This window comes from Sorghum bicolor, chromosome 4 (assembly GCF_000003195.3).
Source record: "Sorghum bicolor cultivar BTx623 chromosome 4, Sorghum_bicolor_NCBIv3, whole genome shotgun sequence".
NCBI lineage: Eukaryota > Viridiplantae > Streptophyta > Magnoliopsida > Poales > Poaceae > Sorghum > Sorghum bicolor.
In genome coordinates, this window is record NC_012873.2 from 3,724,651 (window position 1) to 3,748,822 (window position 24,172).

General features: G+C 41.4%; 3 protein-coding genes across 7 annotated transcripts; 1 reads left to right on the plus strand and 2 right to left on the minus strand.

Moving 5' to 3' along the window:
* LOC8076075 (60S ribosomal protein L19-1) lies at positions 1,978–6,762 on the minus strand. The gene is made up of 6 exons (XM_002453281.2): positions 6,629–6,762; positions 5,367–5,579; positions 4,228–4,350; positions 3,840–4,153; positions 2,353–2,402; positions 1,978–2,260 (listed from the first exon to the last, which is right to left on the minus strand). Exons 2-6 carry the CDS (start codon positions 5,476–5,478, stop codon positions 2,236–2,238), a joined length of 624 nt encoding a protein of 207 aa, XP_002453326.1. The 5' UTR covers positions 5,479–5,579; positions 6,629–6,762; the 3' UTR covers positions 1,978–2,235.
* LOC8076076 (60S ribosomal protein L37a-1) lies at positions 9,513–11,493 on the plus strand. 2 transcript variants are annotated; one of them, XM_002451518.2, is made up of 5 exons: positions 9,513–9,633; positions 10,588–10,627; positions 10,710–10,798; positions 11,052–11,134; positions 11,223–11,493. In XM_002451518.2, the coding sequence occupies exons 1-5, from the start codon at positions 9,631–9,633 to the stop codon at positions 11,284–11,286; spliced, it is 279 nt and encodes a 92-aa protein (XP_002451563.1). In that variant the 5' UTR covers positions 9,513–9,630; the 3' UTR covers positions 11,287–11,493. The 2 variants fall into 2 exon arrangements, with proteins under 2 accessions (XP_002451563.1, XP_021315393.1); XM_021459718.1 differs by lacking the exon at positions 9,513–9,633 and having other exon boundaries at positions 10,561–10,627.
* On the minus strand, positions 13,499–20,233 carry LOC8074651 (receptor-like protein 2). 4 transcript variants are annotated; one of them, XM_002453282.2, is made up of 3 exons: positions 19,765–20,233; positions 18,410–19,605; positions 13,499–17,365 (listed from the first exon to the last, which is right to left on the minus strand). In XM_002453282.2, exon 3 carries the CDS (start codon positions 16,000–16,002, stop codon positions 13,795–13,797), a length of 2,208 nt encoding a protein of 735 aa, XP_002453327.1. In that variant the 5' UTR covers positions 16,003–17,365; positions 18,410–19,605; positions 19,765–20,233; the 3' UTR covers positions 13,499–13,794. The 4 variants fall into 4 exon arrangements, with proteins under 4 accessions (XP_002453327.1, XP_021315391.1, XP_021315390.1 ...); XM_021459716.1 differs by having other exon boundaries at positions 13,499–18,013; XM_021459715.1 differs by having other exon boundaries at positions 13,499–18,316.

Below are 24,172 nucleotides of genomic sequence, written 5' to 3' on the forward strand. Positions count from 1 at the left end.
TGCAGCGAGCGTTTGCAGTTCCCTTTCAAGTTCCTTGACCCATTTTCAGCATGGTTTACACATAGTTGACGTGAGTCAAAAGACTCGGCTGGTGGCCACTAGGGCTCTGGGCAACCGTGGTTATTACGGGTTTTTTTTCTAAAAAGATTGATTTCCAACAACTATGAAACTTAGACTTAGCAAAAAAGGAAAAAACACGAATCAAAATATGTCGGTTTGGTTTTAAACCAAAAGCTTGGACACTTTTTTAATCTCAATTTCACTGAAGAAATTTAATTGATACAAAAGCGGTGGTACAAAGATCATATCGCTTCATGTACAACTGCAGTAGTAATAATAAATTTGATGATTTGTCTACTCATCAAGATAAGTGCAGTTAAGTCATGGCAAAAGTGTATGCAGAAAAAAAAAGTAGCAATTCATGCTGAATTATATTTTCTATCATGTTAGTTTATGATGATGTGAGGTACTCCCTCCGTTTGAAACTATAAGTCGCTTTGACTTTTTTATACATCTATTTTATTGTGTATCTAGATAAATACATAGCGAAATGGATGAACCAAAAAAAGAGTCCAAATGACTTATAATTTGGAACGGAAGGAGTGAGCATGATCAAAGTCAAAACAAGGAATATGCAAAGATAATTTAGCATCTAAAGGATAAATAGTAAAAGAATCACAACAATCACTAAGTAGTAAGTTTTTAACACAATGCTACAAACACAAAATCTTCATCAATATGCAAATCAGCATGATACCTCACTGGTGAAGCAATTTATAAGCAGAACTTGTACAAGAAATTGGAGGAAATGGTGTAAACTGCCTAGTTACTGTTCAGTCATGTTATGGCACCTTAGCTTGTTTCAAAGGCCTTTCACGATCTTCATCAGTAAAAAGTTCCACAGCTCCTTAGTATTCAAGAGGGCAGTACACGCCTAAATCCTTCATTCTGAAACTTCACCCCTGTTGAATTTTTGTAAGGAAGATATGGTGTCATATCTTCTGTTCCGATTCCTATTGTGCATACAAAGCATGAGTGTGTATCTGATCATGAGCATCAGAACTTCATGGTGATACTCTAAGGCATGTTTGGAATAAAGGAATGAAAAATGGTGGAATGAAAAAAATCGCAGGAATAGAGTGAAGTAAAAAGTGAAAAACTACATGATTCTAAAATACAGAAATGGATACTTTGAGTTGTTTGGATCGTAGAAATATGGTTAAATAATCAAATGTCTCTAAACAATAAATTAGTTCTAACCGTTGTTACATTCTAAAGTGGTTATTCAGAGGACTCATAGTTTGTCTTGCATATTATTATTTAGGCCTTATTGAGTTTCTAAAAAAATTTTGCAAAATTTTTCAAATTCTCTGTCACATCGAATCTTGCAGCTCACATAGAGTATTAAATTAAATATAGATAACGCACCCATGCTTCTTTTCCTTAGAAACAACGTCCTCCAAAAATCCTACAATCCAAACAGACCCTAAAGAGAAAAATGCATGGGTGGTCCTTTAACTTGGCATGGGGTGCCATCTAGGTCCTTTTAAAATGCTAATTTTGTGTCGATGATCTTGGCTTCGGCATCGTCCAGGACCAAATGGGTCTTTCGGATAAAGACAAACTTTATATCAAGATTATAGTCCTCAATAGGATCTACAACTTTATAGTTAAAACGTTTTAAACTAAAATTGTTTAGGGTCCCAAAATATTGTTGTAAATACACAGATTTTAAAATTTAAAATTATCTAACAATCACGAATATTGACATGGTCTGTATGAAAGTAGGTTAGGGCCCGATCGTCGACAAATGCACATCCGCACCCGAAATAAAACTAAAGCCTGCCAAATAAAACTAAATCCTGCCGTAGTCCCGAATTCTCTTTCGTGTGTGAAAAACTGAATATCCACGGACCTGAACCAGTAGCACTACCAGCCCTTCGATCAAGGGATACCATCGTCAATTGCACAATCACATAACAATAAGATAAATTTTCATAAAACATAACCACATTTCCCGAGATAATCTGATCCAAATAAACATTTTTGGGGATTCCTGTCCCAACAAAACTCTGCATAGACATCTCTACTACATTATCCAACATAAAAATCCAGATATGATATTCGAATATCAAGACAAAAAGTTATATAACAGCAAAATAGTTCAGGCGCTCCAAAATTTGGCTAGTGCTTATGAAGTACTGGACTAGAAAGCTACAGCTTTGTTTCAATATTTCACTTCTTTGCTTTCTTCGGTGCCCTGTGACATTGGTCAAACATAGAAAAACACATCGATCATAAAAACATGATAAAAATCCAAGGAAACAAAACAAAGAGCTCCAAGGCACTTACCCAGTGGCTTGGGCTGTGGCTGAGACTGGTGGAGTTATATCTTTTGGGCCCTATACGATAAAAGCATACATTTAAACAAGATTCTAAACGAATTGTAAGATCTATAAACATAACAAACATGTAGCCATTAGAAAGGGCTAAGAGCAACTCCAATAGTTTGGCAAAAATAACTAGGCAAATCTAGGCATTTGGCAAGTGACTAAAACTTATACCAAGTCAAAAAATGTAGTATCTCCAATAGTTTGGCATTTGAGCTTGGCAAAATTAGGCCCACTCCAACCGTTCAACTAATTTTTGCGTGGAGCATCCTCTTTGGCCCCCGCGTACGTCACAGGACCTCTCGACGCCGCCGTCGGACGTCTTACGTGTTGCTCCGCTGCTCTCCATCGTCCCTGGTGCCCTGCCATCTCCTTCAACGAGCAGGACAACTCGTCCACCAAGGTAGGCACTAATCTCCTCCAAGACATCCAGATGATCTTCCGTATCCTCGTAGGTTTGCTTTTTTATTCAGATTTACCGTTGCAGATGAGCACCAGCTACGGCATCAAGGCACTCCCCGCCGCCAACGCGTTGTAGCGGCGCTGAGCGCGCACCCGGCGGTGGTCTCGGCGAAGGAGGCCGATTAGAGCCATTCATGCACGTTAACAACAGACTCGCACGCCAATCATGGACGCTTCAGCGAGACCGAGGCGCGCCCCGCTCAGCCGCGCTCCCTGAGGACCTGCTCCATTGTTTCAAGGAGCTTGTCGTCGACGCGCCTGACGTCGGGGAAGTCAAACGAGCGCGCGACGCTGGCGTCGTCGCACCAGAAGTAGAAGCCGCGGAGCACAACTTCTCTGCTCACCACGACGGAGGCCGGCGCGATGTCCTGGATGGAGGACGGCGCGATGTCGTCGATGGAGGATGGCGCGATGATCTGGATGGAGTCCGTCTTGATTTCTGTGGATGGACACGACCTATTCAGATTGGAAGCTGTACGGGGTTTTCGCGCGAGTCCTAGCGGCGCTCGGGAAGTGGAGGGCGTGAAGTTTCCTGGACTGCGCGCGAGAGGACGCGCCCACCGCAGAATCGCTGATGCCAAGTCGAAGGGAGCGCGCAAATATGCGCCTGTTCACCAGGAAATTGCCAAGTGCGCAAATTATGCCAAGTGAATTGCCAAACTGTTGGAATATGGTTTTTCAAGTTTTGCCAAAAAAACTAAGGATAGCAATAACTTTTGCTAAACTATTGGAGTTGCTCTAAGGAAACTTATAAACTACAATGCAGCCATGAATGATCCAAGATATACGTAAAAATCAACCTAGCAGCTTGTCATTCAAGTGTTAGCTAACTAATCCACACAAAAAAAATTCAACAGATCAAGATTTTAGCAATCGACAAATTTCACTAGACCATAAAAATAGAGATATTCCAGAACATTATGAAGCAGCAGTTGTACCCATGTTCAGAAACAAATGCAGGTATGAATCGATATAACATTATCATACCTGGGCCAACCTCTCCTCCCTCCTAGCAATCTTCCTTTCACGGCTTGCCTTGCTCTTGGCGCGCTTAGCCTCAAACTGATCAGAAAGTGTCTTCTCTCTGGCCTTCTCGGCCTTGGACTTGTGGATACTCTCCATAAGTACCCTCTTGTTCTTGAACGAGTTACCTTTGACCTTCATGTACATATCATGATACATGTGCTTGTCAATCTTCTTGGCCTCACGATACTTGCGGAGCAGGCGCCTAAGCACACGCATCCTCCTCATCCACAGAACCTTGGTGGGGAGCCTAGCCTCCCTGGTTCCCCTACGCTTTCCTATAAAAGCATCGGATTAGCACAAATTGATCCATCCTTGAAAATAGCAACATAATTGAGTTGCAGCAGCATACCATATCCTGAGTGGCGCCCCTTCTGCTTGGCCTCATGTGCCCTTCTTGCACGGGATCTAGAGTGGATCTTCTGAGGCTTCTTGATGATAAACCCATCCTTAACCAACTTCCGGATGTTCTGGCCTGTAAGTATTGCAAAAACATGGTCCACTTATGTTCCTTTAAAAAGTTAGAGCAGAATAACAAGCACAGCACCAACTATACTTGCCTACCATTTCACAACTGCAATCCATTGTGTCAAGTAAATGTAAACATAAGCTCATGTGCAAAGCCCAGCAAAATCCCATGATTGCAGAAGACTTGAACTAAGGACTATCCCAAAGAGCAAAATCATGGTCAGTATGATAAATTGAGATTTGAGAAACAACATGACAAAATCCTAGTTGGCTAAGCAGTGCAAACATTTAGCAAGACAGACATCGCCAGATAATAATCAATGTAAAATTAACAGTGACCAATAATATGAGCATTACATGCGACAATTATGTCAGGTTATGCAATGGTATTGCTTCCTTCCATGCTATTCGCAATTTGATACACATGCAATACCAGTCCTAGCCAAAATCTACAATCACATATACATAAACAATACAAATAATGCATAAAATGAAATAATCATAAACTGGATTTGTTATTTCAAGAAAACTATAATCACATCAGGTTAACCAGTATCATATACAAATTAGAAACTGCACAGGTACACACGTAACAAACTAGAACAGCTACAGTCAATAGTGTCTTCAAGGGTGGCCGCAGGTAACACTGTAACAAGATAGTGGAAAGAATAATGAGGCGATTGATCCAATATAAGCAAACCAGATAAACTATCCTCCTTTGACCATGCCCATAAAGTGAACCATGCTATCCATTTAGACGGCTATCAACCTCAACAGCAGGAAATTGGACCAAGCACACTACAAACAGATCGCCACAGCTCATTTGATGTTGAGACCGCAACTGAACGCAGCACACCCAAACAAAAATTTCAACAATCACAGCAAACGTCAAACATATTCAGAACCAAGCAAATAAATACCTCACCCACATATCCATATAGAGCCCCAATACAGTGAGCAATTAATCAACCGGGGGGCGGCAGGGGGGGGGGGGGGGGGACGAGCGGTGCGGATAAGCCTTACGGGAGTTCGCCATGGAGATCTCACTAACTTCATTTGGATCAAGCCACACTTTGCCTTTTCCACACTTTAGAACACTCGCGGCAAGGCGCTTTTGCAGCTTCAGCGACACCATCTTTGGCCCAACCGATAAGCTCTCGCTACTCGTTTTCTGAATAGCAGGAAGTCAACCCCAACCACTGCAACTATCAGATTGCAATGATAATAGCAAGCACCCTGCAAGTGACAAAATAAAAACATAAGATTGTGTAAATAACTAGGTACATGGCAACAAGATTGAGTAAAAACAACTACTGCACCACTAAAAGGACAAGTAATCATGTAAATAACCAGGTACAGAGCAACAAGATCAAATAAAAAAAGTTCTACTGAAAGCAGGCAAGCAAACCAAACAACCAAGGTGATTCTCTTTCTACTAAGGTGATGATGATGATACCCTTGTGACTTTGGGAGCACAAGAACTTACAGAGACGGTAACCACCAAATTCTGTGTCCAGTTAACAGAACATAGTTTTTTAGGTGAGCTTATCCAGACTAATTAGTTTATAATACCAACATACCAAGTTAATTTCATGATTGGTTCACCTGTTCTGAACATCTCTCATCTAGCAGCAAATAAATTGCATGTCATCTTATCATGTACTAGCACCTTATTACCCACTTAAAAAAATTATTAGGATCTGCCTCATTTCCAGTATGCCATACAGAGAAGCCGATGATAAAATAAGCAGCTTGTAGCTCCACCAACAGGCAACAGCTATAAATGAAAAATAAAATTGGAGAGCCTAGAAAGATAGTTACTCATACAAGCACATTCGAGAAGTGTGACAGCATTCAGTGAAGCTGCACAATTTTCTATGCACCTACCGACATACGTCTTTTTTTTCCCTATCAGTTAGACAACAAGAAACAAAGGAGTTCCAATTCACTGAGTGCACATACCACTACGTAAGCATAGATCTAATCAGAGTGCTTTTATTGTGGTAATGGATATACCCTGTAAAATTGGCAAACACGAGCGGGTACCAATGTGTGGGCATATATCTCTAATCTGAGTGCTGTTCTTGAAAGACTAATCAGAGTACTAGCAGAAAGCCTAGGCCTGAGCACATGGGATGTGATGCCGTCACTGGATCCACAGTATAAAGAAAATAAAAACGGCTAGCACCACTCACTAAGCTTGAAGAAGATACGAGAGGCGTAAGTCGATAACCTTGAGCGGTTAGTTGAGAGACGATGGGAATCCGGTTTGGAGGCGAGCTCACCTGACGAGGCGGAGGTTCTGGAGGCGATGGCGACACCGGAGAGGATCAGCGCCTCAGCAGCGGGTTGGGGCGGCGGAGGAGAAGCGAGGCGGCGGCGGCGGCGGCTTATACGTGCCCAAAATGGCCACGGGATTAGGGCTGTTCTATTCTAAAGCGGACCAGGCCTCCGTTCATTCCTATTGGGCCATGGCCCATTTACAAAATCTCCGTCCGGCCCGGCGGACCATCTCCAGCTCGCCACCCCGCTTCGCTTCTCGGGCCTCTCGGTGACCGGCAGTTTTCACGGAAAGGAAACTTGTGTGAAATTTTGTTTTTCCTCGCTCAATTATAAAAACTAGACAAAACACCTTTCTTAACATTTAAAATCGTTTATATTACCTCGCTGCCTCTATTATAAGAGGTTTTATATTTATATTTTTTTATTTATTTTAGTTAAATCTTTAAAAAATCATAGTAAATCAAAAAAACATAAACCTAAATAAAATCTATAACTAAGTTATACATGTTTTAATGAATATAAATTTTTTTTCTACAGTTTGAGCATGCAATAATTAGTCCACTATAATAATTTTTACCATAATTGGAACAAAAACTGTAGTTATAAATTATCTCACTAAATTGAAAAAACACATATATTTAAAGTTACAACAAAAACATTGTACTAAAACATATCATATTATATTATTATATATTCACCGTTCAGATCTACTAATGTGGAATCTAATTAAATTAAATTTTTTATTTTATGATTTTTCTATAATTTTTAATAATTTAATCAAAATAAATTTAAAAAAAAGATAAAATCTTCTTTAAAACCGCTTATAACACGGCTAGTGAGGTAAGATGAACAATTTTAAAAGTTGAGGGAGATGTTTTATCTGGTTTTAGAGTTAAGGGATAATAAACGGACCTTTCGTGAAAATTGATGGAGGTAATGTGGACCTCTTTCTTAGTAAAACAATGTGTATCCTTAGAATCGTCTCCCGAAACAAGTTTATGAAAACGAAGCGAGGCTTTGTGATTGTTTTTTAAGTCTATTTGACTCCTTAAACTATCAATCTGATTGACCTGTCATGACTAACGTAGCTGCCACGTAGGATAAAAGTACTATCAAAACCATTGTCATCTGTGTTTGTAGCAGACGGTCTGAGATTTAGGATATCTTACCTTGGAGAACAAAAAGATGATATCAATAGCTTTTTTGAGAGAAAGACTCAAATATTTTTTAGCAACCTGCCAAATATCACTAGCTGAAAGGGATCAAATAGACTTTTTCCTTCAGGGTCTATTTGGTAACTTGCATCTGGCCAGTTTTGGGTGGCTAGCCTGGCTATGGCCAGCTAGAGTGAGGTCCAAACGATGCAAGTGAGTCTATTTGGTTGCATGTCTATCATATTTGTTTGCCTTGTACAACGTTGCATATGAACTTGGTAGCCCTACCACCATAAAAGTCTTCATTGGCATTTCATCAGGAGTTGATGGGCGGTGGTGGAGAGGCTGGAGTTGCAATGGTGAGGGATGAGGGATAGGAGACGCACCTTCGCTCTCCATGACCATGGTGAGGGACGAGCGGAACATGAGCGCGAGGCGGGACGTCAATGATGGGGAGGCATGGCCGCCATGCCTGAGCAAGCTCGCCGCGCCGGCAAGGTCGCGTTGTGGCACGCCACCACACCAGGCAGACACGCTCATGCCATCGTAGCCAGGGGCGAAGGTAGGTAATTTGTAATGAGTGCTAATGCCAGGGGCGTCCCAGAGCCCATGTAGGCCGTGCGACCGAACTGGGCCCCAAAATTTATGGACCCCAACATTTACTAAGTGTTCTAAGTATATATAATAATTTTATATTTATTTTAATTAATAAATTAGTCATAGAGACTCAATAAATATGACCTGGTACTTTCTTCGAGAGAAAGCACATTGAGTTCATGATTGTGAGTTAGAAAAGTCTGCGGTCGGTAATTCTTCTTCACATAAGTTTGTAACCCTTCGTGAGTTTGTGGCTTCGTCTCTCGGACTTGTTACTCGCTCTTGGTGTTGTTTGTCGCTCAAGAGTCGAGACCTAGTAGCAATCCTAGACGACCGGATCCAGATTAGGACGCCAGATGAAGATCATTGTCTGGTATAAATTCTATGCACAATTCCTATTTTATTTAGTTACCTCTACTTGTTGTTTTGAACCGAGCCTCATATTTGTCCGGGACACCCCTGCTAATGCACCACCCAAAAAGTAAAAAAAAACAGTAAGATTGATTAAAATTTTCATCATATATGTATCCTCTAGCACACATATTTATGCACTCACAAGGTAAGTGCACCATTCTCAAATTTACTCTAGCTTTGCCACTAATCGACGCACCGGTGAGGCTAGCATGGCCGCGCGCCACGTTGGCCACGCGACAGGGATGCCAGGAGGGCTGTTTCGGTGAGGGCTCCCCTTCGAGCTCGCCGGCCTTGGAGCAAGAGCGGAGGAGAGAGCAGTGGAGAGGAGCTCGCCGGCCTTCGAGCATAAGGGGGAGGAGAGAGCGGTGGAAAGCAGCACGCTGCGGTATAGCGGAAGGCGAGAGAGACGGAGGTACCCGGCATCGTGCGGAATCCGTTGCCGTTGGAGAGCTTGATTGCTTGAACGAGCCGTCCTCTGGAAAAAAAAAAAAAGAGAGAGCCCCCTTCGTTTCTCTGGGCCTGGCACAGGATGCTTTCCAGTGTGGGGCAGATTTCGAAGTTGGGCCAAGTGCATCAAGCAAGTAAGTTGCAGCCCACGGGCGTAGCCAGGCCTTCGGCCCACCACATCAAACACCCCCGCCCTTCCTTAGTTACTCATCATCAACTCCATTTTGGCCCGGCCCATAACAGCACAGAGGCCCGATCCATATTTCCACGAAACCCTAGCACCTCCTATATAACTTCTCTCTCGTGCTACTTCGCCTCTTTCTCGAGCCTAACCCTCACGCGCGCCGCCACAGCCGCCGCCGCCGCGCCTCGCTTGCTTTCCCGTCGCCAAGATGGTACGTCGCTTCACCTCTTCCTCCCATTCTTCCTGTCACCATGATTTCTACCTTCTGTTGCTTGTCGTGCGGTGAATGCCTAGTTCTGTCTGGCCGCTTTTTTATGACCTGTTGCGCGAGATCTGGTTTTCGACTTCGCGGTCCAGCTTCAGTTCGATATGTATTCGGCTAGGCTCCATTGTTTAGTTTCCGGGACAGGAGCATGTTCAGCAATCATACTTTGGATCAATCGCTGTGTTTTGATGTAAGTTGAAGGTCGTTGGTTGTAATACTAGAAATCTGGAATAGCTTGTGCTTAAAGTGCTACCCTTGATTGTGCAATTTAGAGTGGCACACTGCCATTTGTGCAGTGTAGCCGGGTTTGGAGAAGTTGCTACCTCAGGTTCGCCAGGGACCCAGGGTGAGGTGCGAACTGTAGTAAGGCCACAACACGTCAGTGTGGTTTTGATCCTGAGTGCTTGTGCAAGTTCCAGCAGATTGGAAAAATACATTTATAGTAAACTAGCTTTGGTCATCTGACACCTTTTCCATGTTTAATCTGAAGCCACTGTGCTGCACCAGGCAGCATGAAACTTGAAAGTAGTATCCAGTGCAAAGTTTAACCTTGAATAACTCATGTATAAATCAGTGGCTTATTATACTTTTTCCCCTTGTGTTGATATAGTTGTTATGCGTTCACTTTTTAAACGTGTATATACATAGTTATTCTCTTGCTGCTATTGGAGAGTGAATGGCAACTAACTCAATGTTTTTTAGTGGTCTACATATCTAGTGTTTATTTAAGAAATTGTAATTTTTCTCTTGCTGATTGTTAACCAACCTGAGTGTGCACAATCTTTTATATTGATACGAACATTAGTCTTGAAGTTACAGTTTTACACTTACCAGTTATATTGCATTGAACAACTCTAGTGAGCATCTGTGTAATTTATTTTGTTTATAATGCTTATGCAGACTAAGCGCACCAAGAAGGCCGGAATTGTTGGCAAATATGGTACATGCTGAAAAAATATGACATATTTCCCAATTTGTGCATCTGGGATATGAAGTTAACATTGCAAATTATAATGTTATAGGAACCAGGTATGGTGCTAGCTTGCGTAAGCAGATCAAGAAGATGGAGGTATCTCAGCATTCCAAGTACTTTTGCGAGTTCTGTGGGAAGGTAGATCTTCTGTTAGTTGCCCTGCTTCTGCATCTGAGTTTGCTATATTTTTTATCTATTGAAGTGTAAACTGTCTTTATGTTCTTGTTATCACCACTAAAACTGTAGGCTGCTGACTGATTTTGAGCAGCAATCGGTCTTAAATATATTTGTTTGTTTATTCTCATATTTGAATGGTTTATAAGATGGTTATAGGCATGTTGAGCAATTTGTTTCTAAGATGTGTCCCACTTTTGCTGTGTTGTCTTTCCAGTTTGCTGTGAAGAGGAAAGCAGTTGGAATTTGGGGATGCAAGGACTGTGGGAAGGTCAAGGCTGGCGGTGCTTACACCATGAAGTAATTATTTGCTGACTCAAATCTTTTGTTTCAAAACCATAATTTTGTTAAGCAAGGTTAAATTAAATTCTGTTATTTGCATTTGCAGCACTGCTAGTGCAGTCACTGTCAGGAGCACAATCCGTCGCTTGAGGGAGCAGACTGAAGCATGATTTAGCTTGTTATATCAGGGTTCTCTAGTTGCTCTTGTCAGGCATGTTGGGGTTCTCTTGTGGAATCACTGTACTGGCTGTTGGCCGAGATACTACTCCAGCATTTTTGGTTTATGCTCTAGGATCTCTAAAAGTTGGGTGCTAAGATTTGTACTTGGTTACCATTATGAATTTAACAAGTGATATTTGATCCTTTGCCTGTCTTAATGCCTTCAAATTTGGCTGCTGTCAGTGGTTTGCTATACTTTTCTTGTTGAAATTCTACAGATATTGCTGGGTCTTCTCATATTAGAAGAGTTGCTTATAATGCACTGCACTGAACTGTCGGATGTTCTTCTGTTTAGGCTAGCGCACTTCCACAGTGCCTACTGTGTGAATTGTTTTACTTCAAAAGTTAAATGATGCGATCATTTCCAAATGAAACGGTCGACCTATTAAGGGTCAAAGACTGTCACGAACAGCGTCGCTGACCGATCGACTGCGGCCAGCCCTCGACGTCGCCTGATAGAGGGCAATTTCAGGATGTTTTGATGTCTTCCTTGTTTTCCAATCTCAAACAAACTCTTCTTAACAGCGGAAGATCCTATAGCCTAGTGGTTACAAGAGCCCTAGTAGCATCGGAGATGCTACATTTGACTCTTCTTGGGAACGTATGTTTAAGAATTAAACGGTATTATAGGCCCATATATATCGTGACCTCTTCAATCTCGGATTTGCCGGTCTAGCCTGCAGAAGAGCATATATTTTACGTAAATCGCTGTTTCCTCTCTTGATCTGGTATTTGTCTTGTCGTATGTGTTAATTAAGTCACCATCTTGCTTGCTATTGGTTCATATGTGGAGTTGTTGCATGTATGGATGAGTTGGCAAGAAAGGCATATGTGTGTTCTTTGATATTTTGAATATGAGATGTTGGGTTGATGTATTACTGAGTTAAGTGACACAAGTATATTGTTACTGGAAGATGGGACAACTTGTCGTTTGATTGATTGAGATTTAGGTGTTGTTTTATTCATGCACACAAGGTGTTCAGTGATAATAATTATGACAGCTTAGTTTGCTAATTTTGATTATTCTATTGCCCATCTATTATCCCACACATCTTTCCAGTGAGGCTGAATCTAGCTCACGCAAGGAGATAGTTGGAAAATGGAAATGGATATCCAAATTATTCGACATTCGTATCCACTAAAACTTGTAATATGGATACCATATCCATATCCGTTTATATTATGGATACTAAATGAATATCTCTAAAATCATTTTTGAGTATTTTTCCCTATTCGATTCTAGAAATATAGATAGTATCCATCTCAGCAAGAAAAACAAGGTATCATGAACCTATTTAAATTTTTTCTCTATGTAACAATTGACTAATTATTTGATTTTGTTATTACTAATGATGCATTGAAACCATTTAATAGTATATCTATAAATAACATTTAGTATTAATTTAAAATTATTGATGATATATAAAGATAATATTAATTTTAGTATTTTCTGATTTAGTTTAAACCTAATATATTTGTTGTTTGTAAATTATTTTAATACTTTAGTTTATTTATTTATTGATGTCAATCATTTCATATAATTTATATCATGATAAATATTTGTATAAATATAGTATAGATTGATTAATTGGGATATTTAATTATTAAATATTGATTGATGAAAATATTATTTTTATGAGCTATCCTTGTCTATGTTATATAAACAAATACTTTAATCTCTACATGTGTAATAATTTTGTAATTCTAAAAGTATTGATAAAGCAAAATGGCTATTTGTTTTGTACCATTTTTATTTGAATTTCTTGATTTGACCTATTGTTTTATTAAATATTATCCATTATAATTTAGTTTACTTTAATATTGGAGATTATTAGAAATGTACTTTCATTTAGTTCACTTTGGTTAACAGTAAACTTAGTAATAAAATTTATTCATGTATGTTGAATTTAACAATATGCACTTTGAGTTGAATTGAGTAAATATCCGAATAGAATCTCGATTTCGAGATTTTGTTTTGTATTTGTATTAAAAAATATCTGTATTATTCGAATTAAAATATGGTAAAATGTGATATCCTAATCTGATTCCATGCAAATCCGATACATTTCTATGAAAACATTCACTCTAGCAAGTTATCTTGTGTCACTATGAAAACATAGTTCACAGCAATCAATTCATTTCATTGCAAGGTCACATTCACTCTAGCAAGTTATCCAATCCTTCAATAAATTTTGAAGCATGCTTGCTAGAACAGATTAAATGAATAATACACGTTTCGATAAACCAACCACACGTGTTTTTTAAAACACTTGAAAATTAAGAGCCAATTGCAGGTGGATTCAAATCCGTGAAACCTGACGTGGATAATAATGAGCAAGCATGGATGACACTGTATCAAGACGGGAATGATTGAGAACAAGCTATTGTCTATTGATATATCCTTAATTAACTTTGCTGGGTTCAGCTCAACCTGTTCCAAATACACGAGGTTGCACGAATTACGACTGAAAGCAGCAGCTAAATGTGGAGAGAACTAGCTGGTCGTATAGCACTCCCAGTCCAAAGGACACAGCAAAGGCGACGGCGAAAATGATCTTCTCGCTGCAGTCTCTTGTGATCACAATGGATGTTGGAGCTGCTTCTATAGGATAATTAGGATTACACCGATGAGTAAGCATAGAGCCACAGAGCTTTGGGTTGCCATCAAAACTAGAATTTGGAAATGTACTTAGTTGCCCTTCTGTTGGAACAGGCCCTTCCAGGTCATTGTTAGAGACGTTGAACATGGAAAGGAAATGCAGTTTTTTCAGAGCCGCTGGGATCTCACCGGTTAGAAGATTGCTGGATAAATCTAGAAACTGCAGGTTGGTGAGGTTACAGAGAGAATGTGGGATTTCTCCATCCAATCTGTTGAAGCTTAGGTTGAGTGTATTGAGCGCTTCTAACTGACCAATGTCTCCAGGGATCCTCCCAGTGAAGTCATTGTTGCTCAAGTCCAGCACTTTAGGGAAAGCACTGGCCTGGCGGTATGGATGCGAAATACTGATATAAATAGGCATGGCAAAAAAACCTGGATCCAAATGAGCTGCAGGCTTGATTGATTTAAGCATTGTCATATGCAATAGTTCTGTTGGAAGCTTCCCAGAAAGGCTGTTATTTGATAGGTCCAGATATGAGAGACGGTTTAGGTCCTTGATCCAGCTTGGTATCTGTCCTTCCAATCGGTTGTGGCTTAGAAGCAATACCTCGAGGTTTCTGAGTTTTGACACCCATGTTGGTATCTTCCCAGTTAATGAGCAGTGATGTATTCCAAGAGCTTGCAGATTTCCAAAACCATCCATGGTTTGGTCCTGTGGCATGGCTTCACGCATGAAATTCTTGCCCACAAGCAAGGTCCTGATACTACTAGAGCTCTTTAGGATCTGAAATGCCTTTGTGATGTTTGTGAAGTTGTTGTAATAAAGTGATAGGAAGGTGAGGGACTTGAGGTTGAGTATCCTTGGAGAGAGCTCACCATGTAAATTGTTCCCAGACACTCGCAGCGCCATCAAATTTGTGCAGGAGTAGATGCTTTCCGGGATCGTACCGGTGAAGTTGTTTGCTGCAACATCTAATCGTTTTAGATTTTGCAGTGTGGCAAAGTTGACACTGCTGAGCTCTCCACCAAAGTTGTTGTTCTTGATGTTAATGTTTGTGAGGCTTGTACAGTTGCAAAGACTCGGTGGCAGCTCCCCAGACATCTGGTTGTAGTCCAAAAGGAGCTCCTCCAATCTCCTGAGCTGGCCTATGGATTCTGGAACCTTGCCGGTGAAATTGTTCTCTCCAAGGTCTAGAGCAACCATGGCAGTGAGCTTGGCCACGTGTGCACCATCAAGTGTTCCTCGTAGCCCAGCGTTGCGAAGTCCGAGGCGCTCTAGCAGGGAGGTAGATTTGAAGAGTTCATCCGGGATAGTCCCTGACAGATTGTTGTGACCAATCCTGAGCACCCTGAGCATGGAGCAATTGCCAAGCGCAGGCGGGATGGCGCCACTGAACTTGTTGTACTGGAGGTCAAGCACAGCAATGGAGGAGGATGGTGATGCAAGGCAGAAAGAAGACGGCACCTGCCCGCTAAAGCTGTTGTTGCTGGCGTTGAGCACCACCAGATTTGGCGTCAGGTTCCATGAGCTCGATGGGAAATCTCCGGTGAACATGTTGCTGGAGACGTTCAGCGCCTGCAACGGCAGCGGCAGCGGGCGGCCGTGGGTGGCCGAAGACGATGATGCTGCTGGCAGTGGCAGTGGCAGCTCGCCTAGCTCTCCGCTGAGGCGGTTGAAGCTGACGTCGACGACGACAACCCTGCCGGCGGACACGAGCCGCTCGAGCGGCAGGTCACCGGACAGCGAGTTGTGGGAGAGGTTGAGGCGCCGCAGTCCGGTGAGGTCACCAAGAGCCGGCGAGATATGCCCTTCGAGGCCTCTGACGGCCAGCGAGACCTCGACGACCGTCCCGTTCGTGTCGCAGGTGACGCCGTCCCATGAACAGCAGTCTGCCGTGCCGTTGTGCTTGTGCCACGACACGGCAAGGCCGCTGTCCCTCGTCAGGCCGGCGAGAAACTGGAGGAGGGAGGCTTTCTCCTGCTCCACGCACGGTTTGCTGGCGTGAGAGAACAGGGAGAGGGAGAGGGAGAGCAGCAGCACGGCGGGAATGAGGCCAGAGAATGCCATGGCCACCACCAACCTGCTGCTGTGCTTCCTCTGATGCTTTCAGTGTGTGTATAGCATGAACTGGGTGTGGGGCGCTTCAGATTTAAGGGACACGTACGATTGTTCGTGTAGACGCCATGATGAAGCCTGGCACAGCCAGGAGCCAGCTATGGCATGACTAGTGACTTTCTGATCCAAAGGACGTTTTCTGCCTCTTACAATAAATCAGCCAACAGTAATTTTAGTTTCGTTTAAACTTATTAGCCGAATCTGTCAGCCATTCAGCAGTACACACAATAAATCAGGCAAGAGTACTTTCTGCCATGACTTATCAGCCAAACGAACAAGGCAGCGTGGTTGTGGTACCATATCATTGCAGCAAACAGTAAGATTCTTGCCAGTAAATTCAAACCACAACGGTCATCCATTTGATATTAAGATTCGTGCTAGAGTGCTCTAAAATCCATGTCCTAGTATGTTTAAAATTAGTGTGGAACTGTTTTTTATAATTGATTTTTATGACCTACACGAACCACGGAACAAAATGAACGGTAGGATAAGGGGTATGCTCCCACCCTAGTGTGGAAATTGCAAGTTGGATTCTTGCTTTGAAATATATACTAGGTAGCGTGCCCGTGCGTTGCTACGGGATAACTAACATTTTATACTAAAAACACACAGATCACACGACAAGATAACAATACTGTACAAATTAAATATCAATATTAAAGTGAAATTTAATTAAAAAAAACAAAGTTTATGAAATTAACACAGTCATAGAGCGTGTGACATCGCAAGCCTACAAACTCTACTCTGTAGTCATTTGTAGCATTTTTGCAGACGTTTTTGGTGCATTTTTTATGCATACAATTCACGTCATCTCTTATTCAGTAGTGCCCTTTGTTTAGGAGATATTGTACCTTTGGATTTTTTTGGTAAAACTAAAAATTTGTTCACGTTGATATTGTTCACAACTAAATATAAACTAAAAAATAGTAAAACTGAATTCAAAAAAGAAAAATCAGGTTTACCAACTCTTTTCCAATGATATTGTTCACGATGCTTTCTATTATTTTCATTTCACTCTTCTAGAGCCATTGCTGCCAATCGTGCCTTTTCCCTGTCCCTTTAAAACATGGTGGCATTCGTGTTTTCCTTGTACGATTCAACCCCAACATATGTTTATATAATAATATAATAATGATAATTTATCTATATGAGAGCAAATGTTTATTCTATGTAGGTTTGTTAAAATTTGTTTGTGGTGGACCACTCAACCCAGCAGCTAGTGTAGATTCTGCCTTCTCTGATGATACTTATCTCTATGTTTTTTTTCATGCCTTTCTTCTAATCTTGTTCAACCTTTCATAATGGTCTTGGAGTTCTAGGATAAAAAGAAAAAATGACATATTCAGATCAACTGTTATCTATGCATCAAACTCCCTCAAAAAACAAAAATTGTTAAAAAAAATATTAAACAGGCTCTCTAGCAACTTAACCGAAAAACTTATAAGCATAGATAGAAGAACACCACTAAGTGTCCTAAGATACCTGCAATAGTACAAATGATACAACTGGCACAAAATAAGATCTATCTTATTTTGAGTTGAATACTCTGACTTTTTAGATAAGCAAAAAAAATCAGCAGTTGGCACTGATCATTTTCTCTTTATACCAAACAAAATCACTGTTTCAGAAAGATAAATTTATTCCATAGTAAAAGAAGAAGTGAAATCATCGAAGGGCCTGACGAAGACCTGTTCAGGTGCCCGGTTTGGCACAGCACGAAGGGAAGAGAAGGGTGGGGATACCTGTTGGGTGCTCATCTCCGACAAAGGGCACGATGAAAACATGAGCACCTGGCACATGGTGGCGACACGAGGCAGCGAGATGCAGGATGGCAGAGGGTGGTGGATTGAGTGTGACGAGGCAGGGGCAGGCCTCCAACATCAGCAAGGAGAATGAGGAGGCAGCCAGGAAGGGCAAGGAGGAGGCATCATGGTCCAGTGATGTCAACGGTCGTGGGTCGTGGCTGCGGGGTAGGGTAGATAACAACGAGTAGGCGAAAATTTATAGACAGTGCAAAAGCCTTGAGATTTGGAACCGAATAGCAACGAGTAGGCATAAGTCTTAAAAAATATAAACTTTAAATTATTTAAATATGTCAAATGTCATGTAGCTAGTGAAACAGTGGGTACAAGCAGACCAAGTATGATTTAATTGACAATGTTCGAAAGTGTCCACAAAGACATTTGCTAAGTTACTGTAGCATCTAAAGTGCAGACCGAAAGTAGTAAAAAAACTGGAGGCATTGTAACATTCAACAGGTTCTGCACTGTTAAACATGCATCAAATTTAGTTGTACTAAGCTAGGATGGTGATTAGTATCATAAAAGAAATCTGTATGTAAATGAAAAAATACGCATACCTCAAACTTGATGTTTAGTTGATCGTGTTGATAGACCAGGTTGCTGGCCGGTCTAAGAATGTCTGCAGCCTAAATTGTATAGAAAATCTATGATAAATAATGAATCAAATATCTTAAACTATCACAAATAATATGTTACCATATGATACAATGAAACTGATATAATTGAAACCCGAACATCTATCTATGCCAGACAAAATCATTTAAAGTTACATGCCAAAGAGAAGGTGCTTTAGGTAATCCAAAATTATATATATTCGTAACACTTGCATAGGGCAAAGAAACCTAAGCACTGACAGCTAATGCTCATGATTTTTTTTAATGTATATGGCTTCAAAAGGATAACTCCATCTTCCTCTCTCAGAGAAAACTGCATCTATGTATTTTATCAGTTTTGACCGGACACAATGCCTCTTATAGTGCATATTTGTTAAAGTGTTTTTATACAACTAATGCATTATATCTATCACACATGAGATCTATCACGAACAAAAAACAGCTAGACACTTCATAGGACTGAAAATGATACATTGTGTCATTAAATGTGAAAGGGTGTGTGTGGTATTCATTAATTGACCAAAAATTATTAGATAATCACACAAGAACTTAATAGGATTAGAAGACCTACATATGCAATCTGCAATGTAACACATGAGCATCAGATAAATAGCTTGTTGGGGTCTAGTGCTATGCCACTACCTTGACAGATGCTGATTGATTTGATAGCGGCAGCCTATGTTTGGGATGTTTTTGTAAACCAGTTTATATAAAAGCAGGGTATCCTACTTGAAAAAGAAAAATTGAAAATTGTCTGCAAAGAATAACACAATTTTGCACAGAGTGGCTGCATGTTGCAGAACTGCAGAGCCTATGTGATTCCAAAATCGTAGCTTTATCAAGTCAGTACCTGCAAACCGCAAGAGGAACACAAATATCATAGTCAATTAAGGATCCCAATGGCCAATACTTGCTTAGAACTGCTATTGTCGCACCCTGCCTAAACGACACCACGAAGAGGACAGAAAAAAAAGGAATGAAAGGGAGGAGCAGGACTTCCATGTCCCAAATTTGGAGCTTGAAGGGCTTGCTGTCGATGGTGATCATGCGGGTGCTGAATTTGACGCTGATGTTGAGGTCGTGCATGGGCTGGAAGCGCTTGTCCGTGAACTTTAGCAGCAGGCACGAGTTCTCCACGCCTGCAACACAAACAATCCATCAATCACCAGATACCGACGGCCACACGACACCCAAACAACAGATCCCCAGCCGCATGTATCTAATCCAATCTCCCCCGCACGGGGCAGGGCAGCGGGGATCAAAGGAGCTGTGGGCTCGGGAGCGAGGAGGCGATGGACCTGTGTTGCCGATGATGGTGTACTTGAAAAGGTAGGCGATAGGCGTACGACATCCTCGGTCGATAGGATCGGATTCATCGATCCTGGTGGATGGCCATGAGATTTGGATTTAGGAGAGGAGCGATGGCCGATGGGGATGGTGTTACGACGGTGACATGGGGTGCAGGGACAGGGAGTGGCGGCGTGTGCGGCCGCAGGTAGCGGGGACGGGAAGCGGCGGCGTATGCGGGCGCAGGGAGCAGGGATGGAAAGCGTCGACGTACACGGGTGAGCGAGCGACCCCTGGGATGGGGAGCGGCGGCACAAGCAGCCACAGGAAACGGGGACGGGGAGCTCAGGGATTGTTGCAGGGATGGGTCAGGGAGTGGGTTTGGGTGCAGGGATGGGGATGCCGTGTGCGGCGTGATTGGGGGAGCGAAGGGAGATGCCGCAACGCGTGATTGGCGGAGCAGAAGGGAGGGAGCGAGTGTCGCACGCCAGGCAGACGGGTAGGACGAAGATAGATTGTTGCACCAAAATATATCTACTCTTTAGTAGTTTTTTTAGTTGTAGGAGATGCTTCATGTAAGTTCACTTGAACAGGAGTATTTAAGCGTTATTACAACAAAAACGTATGGAGACCAGCAAAGCTTCAACTATTGCAGCGTGAGTGACGGGTCGAGCACGTCAACTTTACAATCGTGCACCACCTTGCTCAGCCTGTCTATGATTTAAATGGCAAGAGTGGCAACGGCCGGGTTCCATCGATCTTGCTCGCGTGCAGCATGTTGCTTCTTCAAATGCTGCATGTTGTTGTCGTATCCCCATTGGTTCAGTAGTGCATCCATTATATTTGAGTCGCTGGAGACCAGACAACACAGAAGCATGACTTGACCAGCCTGTGGCTGGTGTATAGGGTCGTATGTGAAAAGAGTACTCCCTCGGTCCTCCAAGAGAAATCATTATAAAATGCGTGCAAGTTATATTTTTATAACTTTGAGCATGTTTGTAAAAAATACGTGTAATATTTATATTTTTAAAAAAGTTTGATTTATCTAATAATATTAATTATATATTATAAACACTAATATTTTTTATATATAATGTTGAATATAATGGGCCATTAGCCCATATTTATATTTGATGATTAATTCAAGGGCCCATAATTAATGCTATAATGAAAATGGTTTAGTACCATATTGATGATTGACCATGTGTTAACTCAACTTAAATAGGTGGCCTTTGTTAGCCCCTATGGAGAAGTTGAGGGAGGATGAAGGGGTGCCACATGCGCGCGCCGCCGCCGAGCCGTGTCGAGGTCGAGACGAGCGAGCGTGACGTGGCACACGAGGACCAGACGTGACGTGGCGCATGCGTGGTGAATAAGGAACGTGGCACACGAGGACCAGACCAGACGTGACGTGGCGCATGCGTGGTGAATAAGGAAAGGGAGGAAAAACGGGATCTGACCGTTGTGTAATTAATGACAATTAATTGCTAATTGATTGACTCAGTTTATGGCAATTAGAGCAGGCCTCCGGAACCCGACGCCTTGCATCGAGACACCTGCTCGGGTGTTGCGGGCAATCAGGTTTTTAGGGAGCGTCTTCCGCGACTGCTCACCGGCGAGATCGTCTTCTTCCACTCCGGCGGGTCTTCTTCCTGGTGAACGTTCGCGCGGATCGAGATCTACTACTTCGTCTTCTTCCTGGTGGACGTTCGCGGGACTGCACTGCGAACATCTTCCTGCACAGACTGTGGTCCGCTACTTCGAGCAACGCACTATGTCGACTAGTGCGAATGGAGCCGCCGGTGCCTTCGGCACTGGTCCCTCCTCTGGGTACAATCTTAAACGATTGTTTTTCGTTTTCAGTATGTCTGTTGTTGTTACAATAGTATTTGCAATGTTTGTCTCTAATCTGAGTAGTGATAAAATTGCACACGTGCACATATATGCCACCACAATATTATGCGTAATTTTCTGGATTAAATCAAACAGTAAAATGTCTAAATTTCTAACATATAATTGGTTAAAGTTAAAAAACTGATTTCTTAGAAAACGAGAATGATTTCTATTTTAGGATAGATAAAGTAAATATCTCTCAATGGCTTATAATGGAGTCAGGCAGTGTGTATACATGACACATGTAGGTTAGGAAGGAATGATGTGCAAAGCGCCACAACCATGGAGACGGAGGGCATGGAGGTCAGGCCTAACCTAACCTCTTCTCTTCTCTTAGGGTAAATGTTCATGAGCATGACATACAAACTGTCCCAAGCAAAATGACCGATGTACGTTTGACAAAATTTAGTAAGAAAATAAGTCTATGACACACCTAGAGTTGAAGGCTCAAAAAGTTCAGCAAGATCTACTTATTGTCGTTAAAACAAAGAAAAAAGTCTACATCACCCCCTGAACTATGGGGTGGTGTCTACTTTACCCCCCGAACTATAAAACAGTCTAATTTACCCCTGAACTATCCAAAACCGTTCAAATCACCCCCCGAGCGGTTTTTGATGGCGGTTTTGCTACAGTACCGTGGTTTTGATTTTTTCTTTTTCCCTATTTGTTTTCATATAATCTTTGAAAAATCATAGTAAATCACAGAAAAATCATAAAATAAAAAATCTAATTTTGTTGGACTCCGCATGAGTAGATCTACACAATGAATATATAATATGGTATACTTTAATACTAATTTTTTTGTAGCTTTAAATTAGTTAGAAAAAAAATCAAATTTTATCTGTAATTAATTGGAATAATTCATATCTGCAACTTGTGTGGTCCAATTGTGGTGAAATTTTTATGGTGGAATAATTATTCTACGCTTGAACTATAGTAAATATTTCATACTCGTCGGATCATGTATAACTTAGTTATATATTTAATTATATTTAACAAGCATAAACCTGAATAAACTTAGTTATACATGATCCGATGAGTATGAAATATTTACTATAGTTCAAGCATAGAATAATTAGTCCACCATAAAAATTTCACCACAATTGGACCACAGAAGGTGCAGCTATGAATTATTCCAATTAATTACAGATAAAATTTGATTTTTCTAACTAATTTAAAGCTACAAAAAAAAATTATACTAAAGTATACCATATTATATATTCATTGCGCAGATCTACTCATGTGGAGTCCAACAAAATTAGATTTTCTATTTTATGATTTTTCTGTGATTTACTATGATTTTTCAAATATTATATGAAAATAAATAGGAAAAAAGGAAAAGTTAAAACATGGTTACTGTAGCAAACCATGGTTACTGTAGCAAAACCGCTATAAAAAACCACTCAGATGTGTGATTTGAACGGTTTTGGATAGTTCAGGGGGTAAATTGGACTATTTCATAGTTCGGGGGTAAAGTAGACACCACCCCATAGTTCAGGTGGTGATGTAGACTTTTTCTTTAAAACAAACATCTATCTAATTATCTGTGTAGAGTGACAAAATGTGTGGCACGAACCAAACATCAGAGTGGTAGATCAACATGCATGTATCCTATTATCAAGTTCAGCTCCTGCAAATCTAGGGCGACGTTGCGGAATAAAATTGCAAGGACCAACGATGGCGCCAGAGAACGTCAATTCCGGTGAAATGCTCACCAGAGAACAAGTTATGTATGAGAAAGGGTATATAGCCTAGTGATCAGAAGACTCTTAGTAGCACCTTAGGTCGTAGGTTCGAGACTCTTCATGAAGCAAATATTTTAAAATTTAACAACGTTGTGCTTTTCGATATGTGGTAAACGTTGTTTCTATGACAACAAGAGTTTTGTCAATCTCAAGGAATTGCTAGCCTAATCTTCTGAGATGTTTATAGGTATAGGATTTACGTGCGTGCGGTCATAGTCATAGGGGAGTCGTCCTAAACCCTAAACCGTACGTTGTGAGTTTCTAAGTTATGTTGTACTGTATAATGAAAAAAAACAAGTTATGAATGACCGAGAGGACGGTGCCTTCGCACGAGAACAGTGCAGTTCAGTCGAAAAAAGTTCTGCTCAGTTAACCGGGAATGAAATAGCCCAAGGATTCGGACACATTTGAATTTCGATAAGAAATATTTGAACTTAGCTGCATGTGCCGAGATTTGAATTTATGAACCTCAAGTACTGGAGTCCAGATTTCTTCTGAGTATTTTTCAACTGTAGATGATTTTCACTTGGTATTATTTTATGGAAGATTTTAAACATAACTTGCACCGGTGAGTACTCGGTATGTCCAATGTCACATCGAAATGAGGCTGAATCTGCACTCCGCAACACTTTCGGCCCAATATGATTTATCTGTGGGCCACATTGAGTGGTCAGACTTTCTAGATTTTTCAGTTGATGGGCCAGCCACGTACCGAAACGGCCCATTAACCCCTCTCCCAGTCCCAGTCCAAGGCCCCAGCCCATCTTCTGGCACGCCACAG

Excerpts from the sequence above, each read along its gene's own strand:
- LOC8076075 (XM_002453281.2), bottom strand. The coding sequence starts at position 5,478 with ATGGTGTCGCTGAAGCTGCAAAAGCGCCTTGCCGCGAGTGTTCTAAAG. Across the intron at positions 4,351-5,366 it reads GATCTCCATGGCGAACTCCC|GCCAGAACATCCGGAAGTTG; the intron begins GTAAGGCTTATC and ends CAATACTTACAG. Across the intron at positions 4,154-4,227 it reads GGGGCGCCACTCAGGATATG|GAAAGCGTAGGGGAACCAGG; the intron begins GTATGCTGCTGC and ends ATGCTTTTATAG.
- LOC8076076 (XM_021459718.1), top strand. The coding sequence starts at position 10,576 with ATGCTTATGCAGACTAAGCGCACCAAGAAGGCCGGAATTGTTGGCAAA. Across the intron at positions 10,628-10,709 it reads CGGAATTGTTGGCAAATATG|GAACCAGGTATGGTGCTAGC; the intron begins GTACATGCTGAA and ends ATAATGTTATAG. Across the intron at positions 11,135-11,222 it reads GGCGGTGCTTACACCATGAA|CACTGCTAGTGCAGTCACTG; the intron begins GTAATTATTTGC and ends TTGCATTTGCAG.
- LOC8074651 (XM_002453282.2), bottom strand. The coding sequence starts at position 16,002 with ATGGCATTCTCTGGCCTCATTCCCGCCGTGCTGCTGCTCTCCCTCTCC.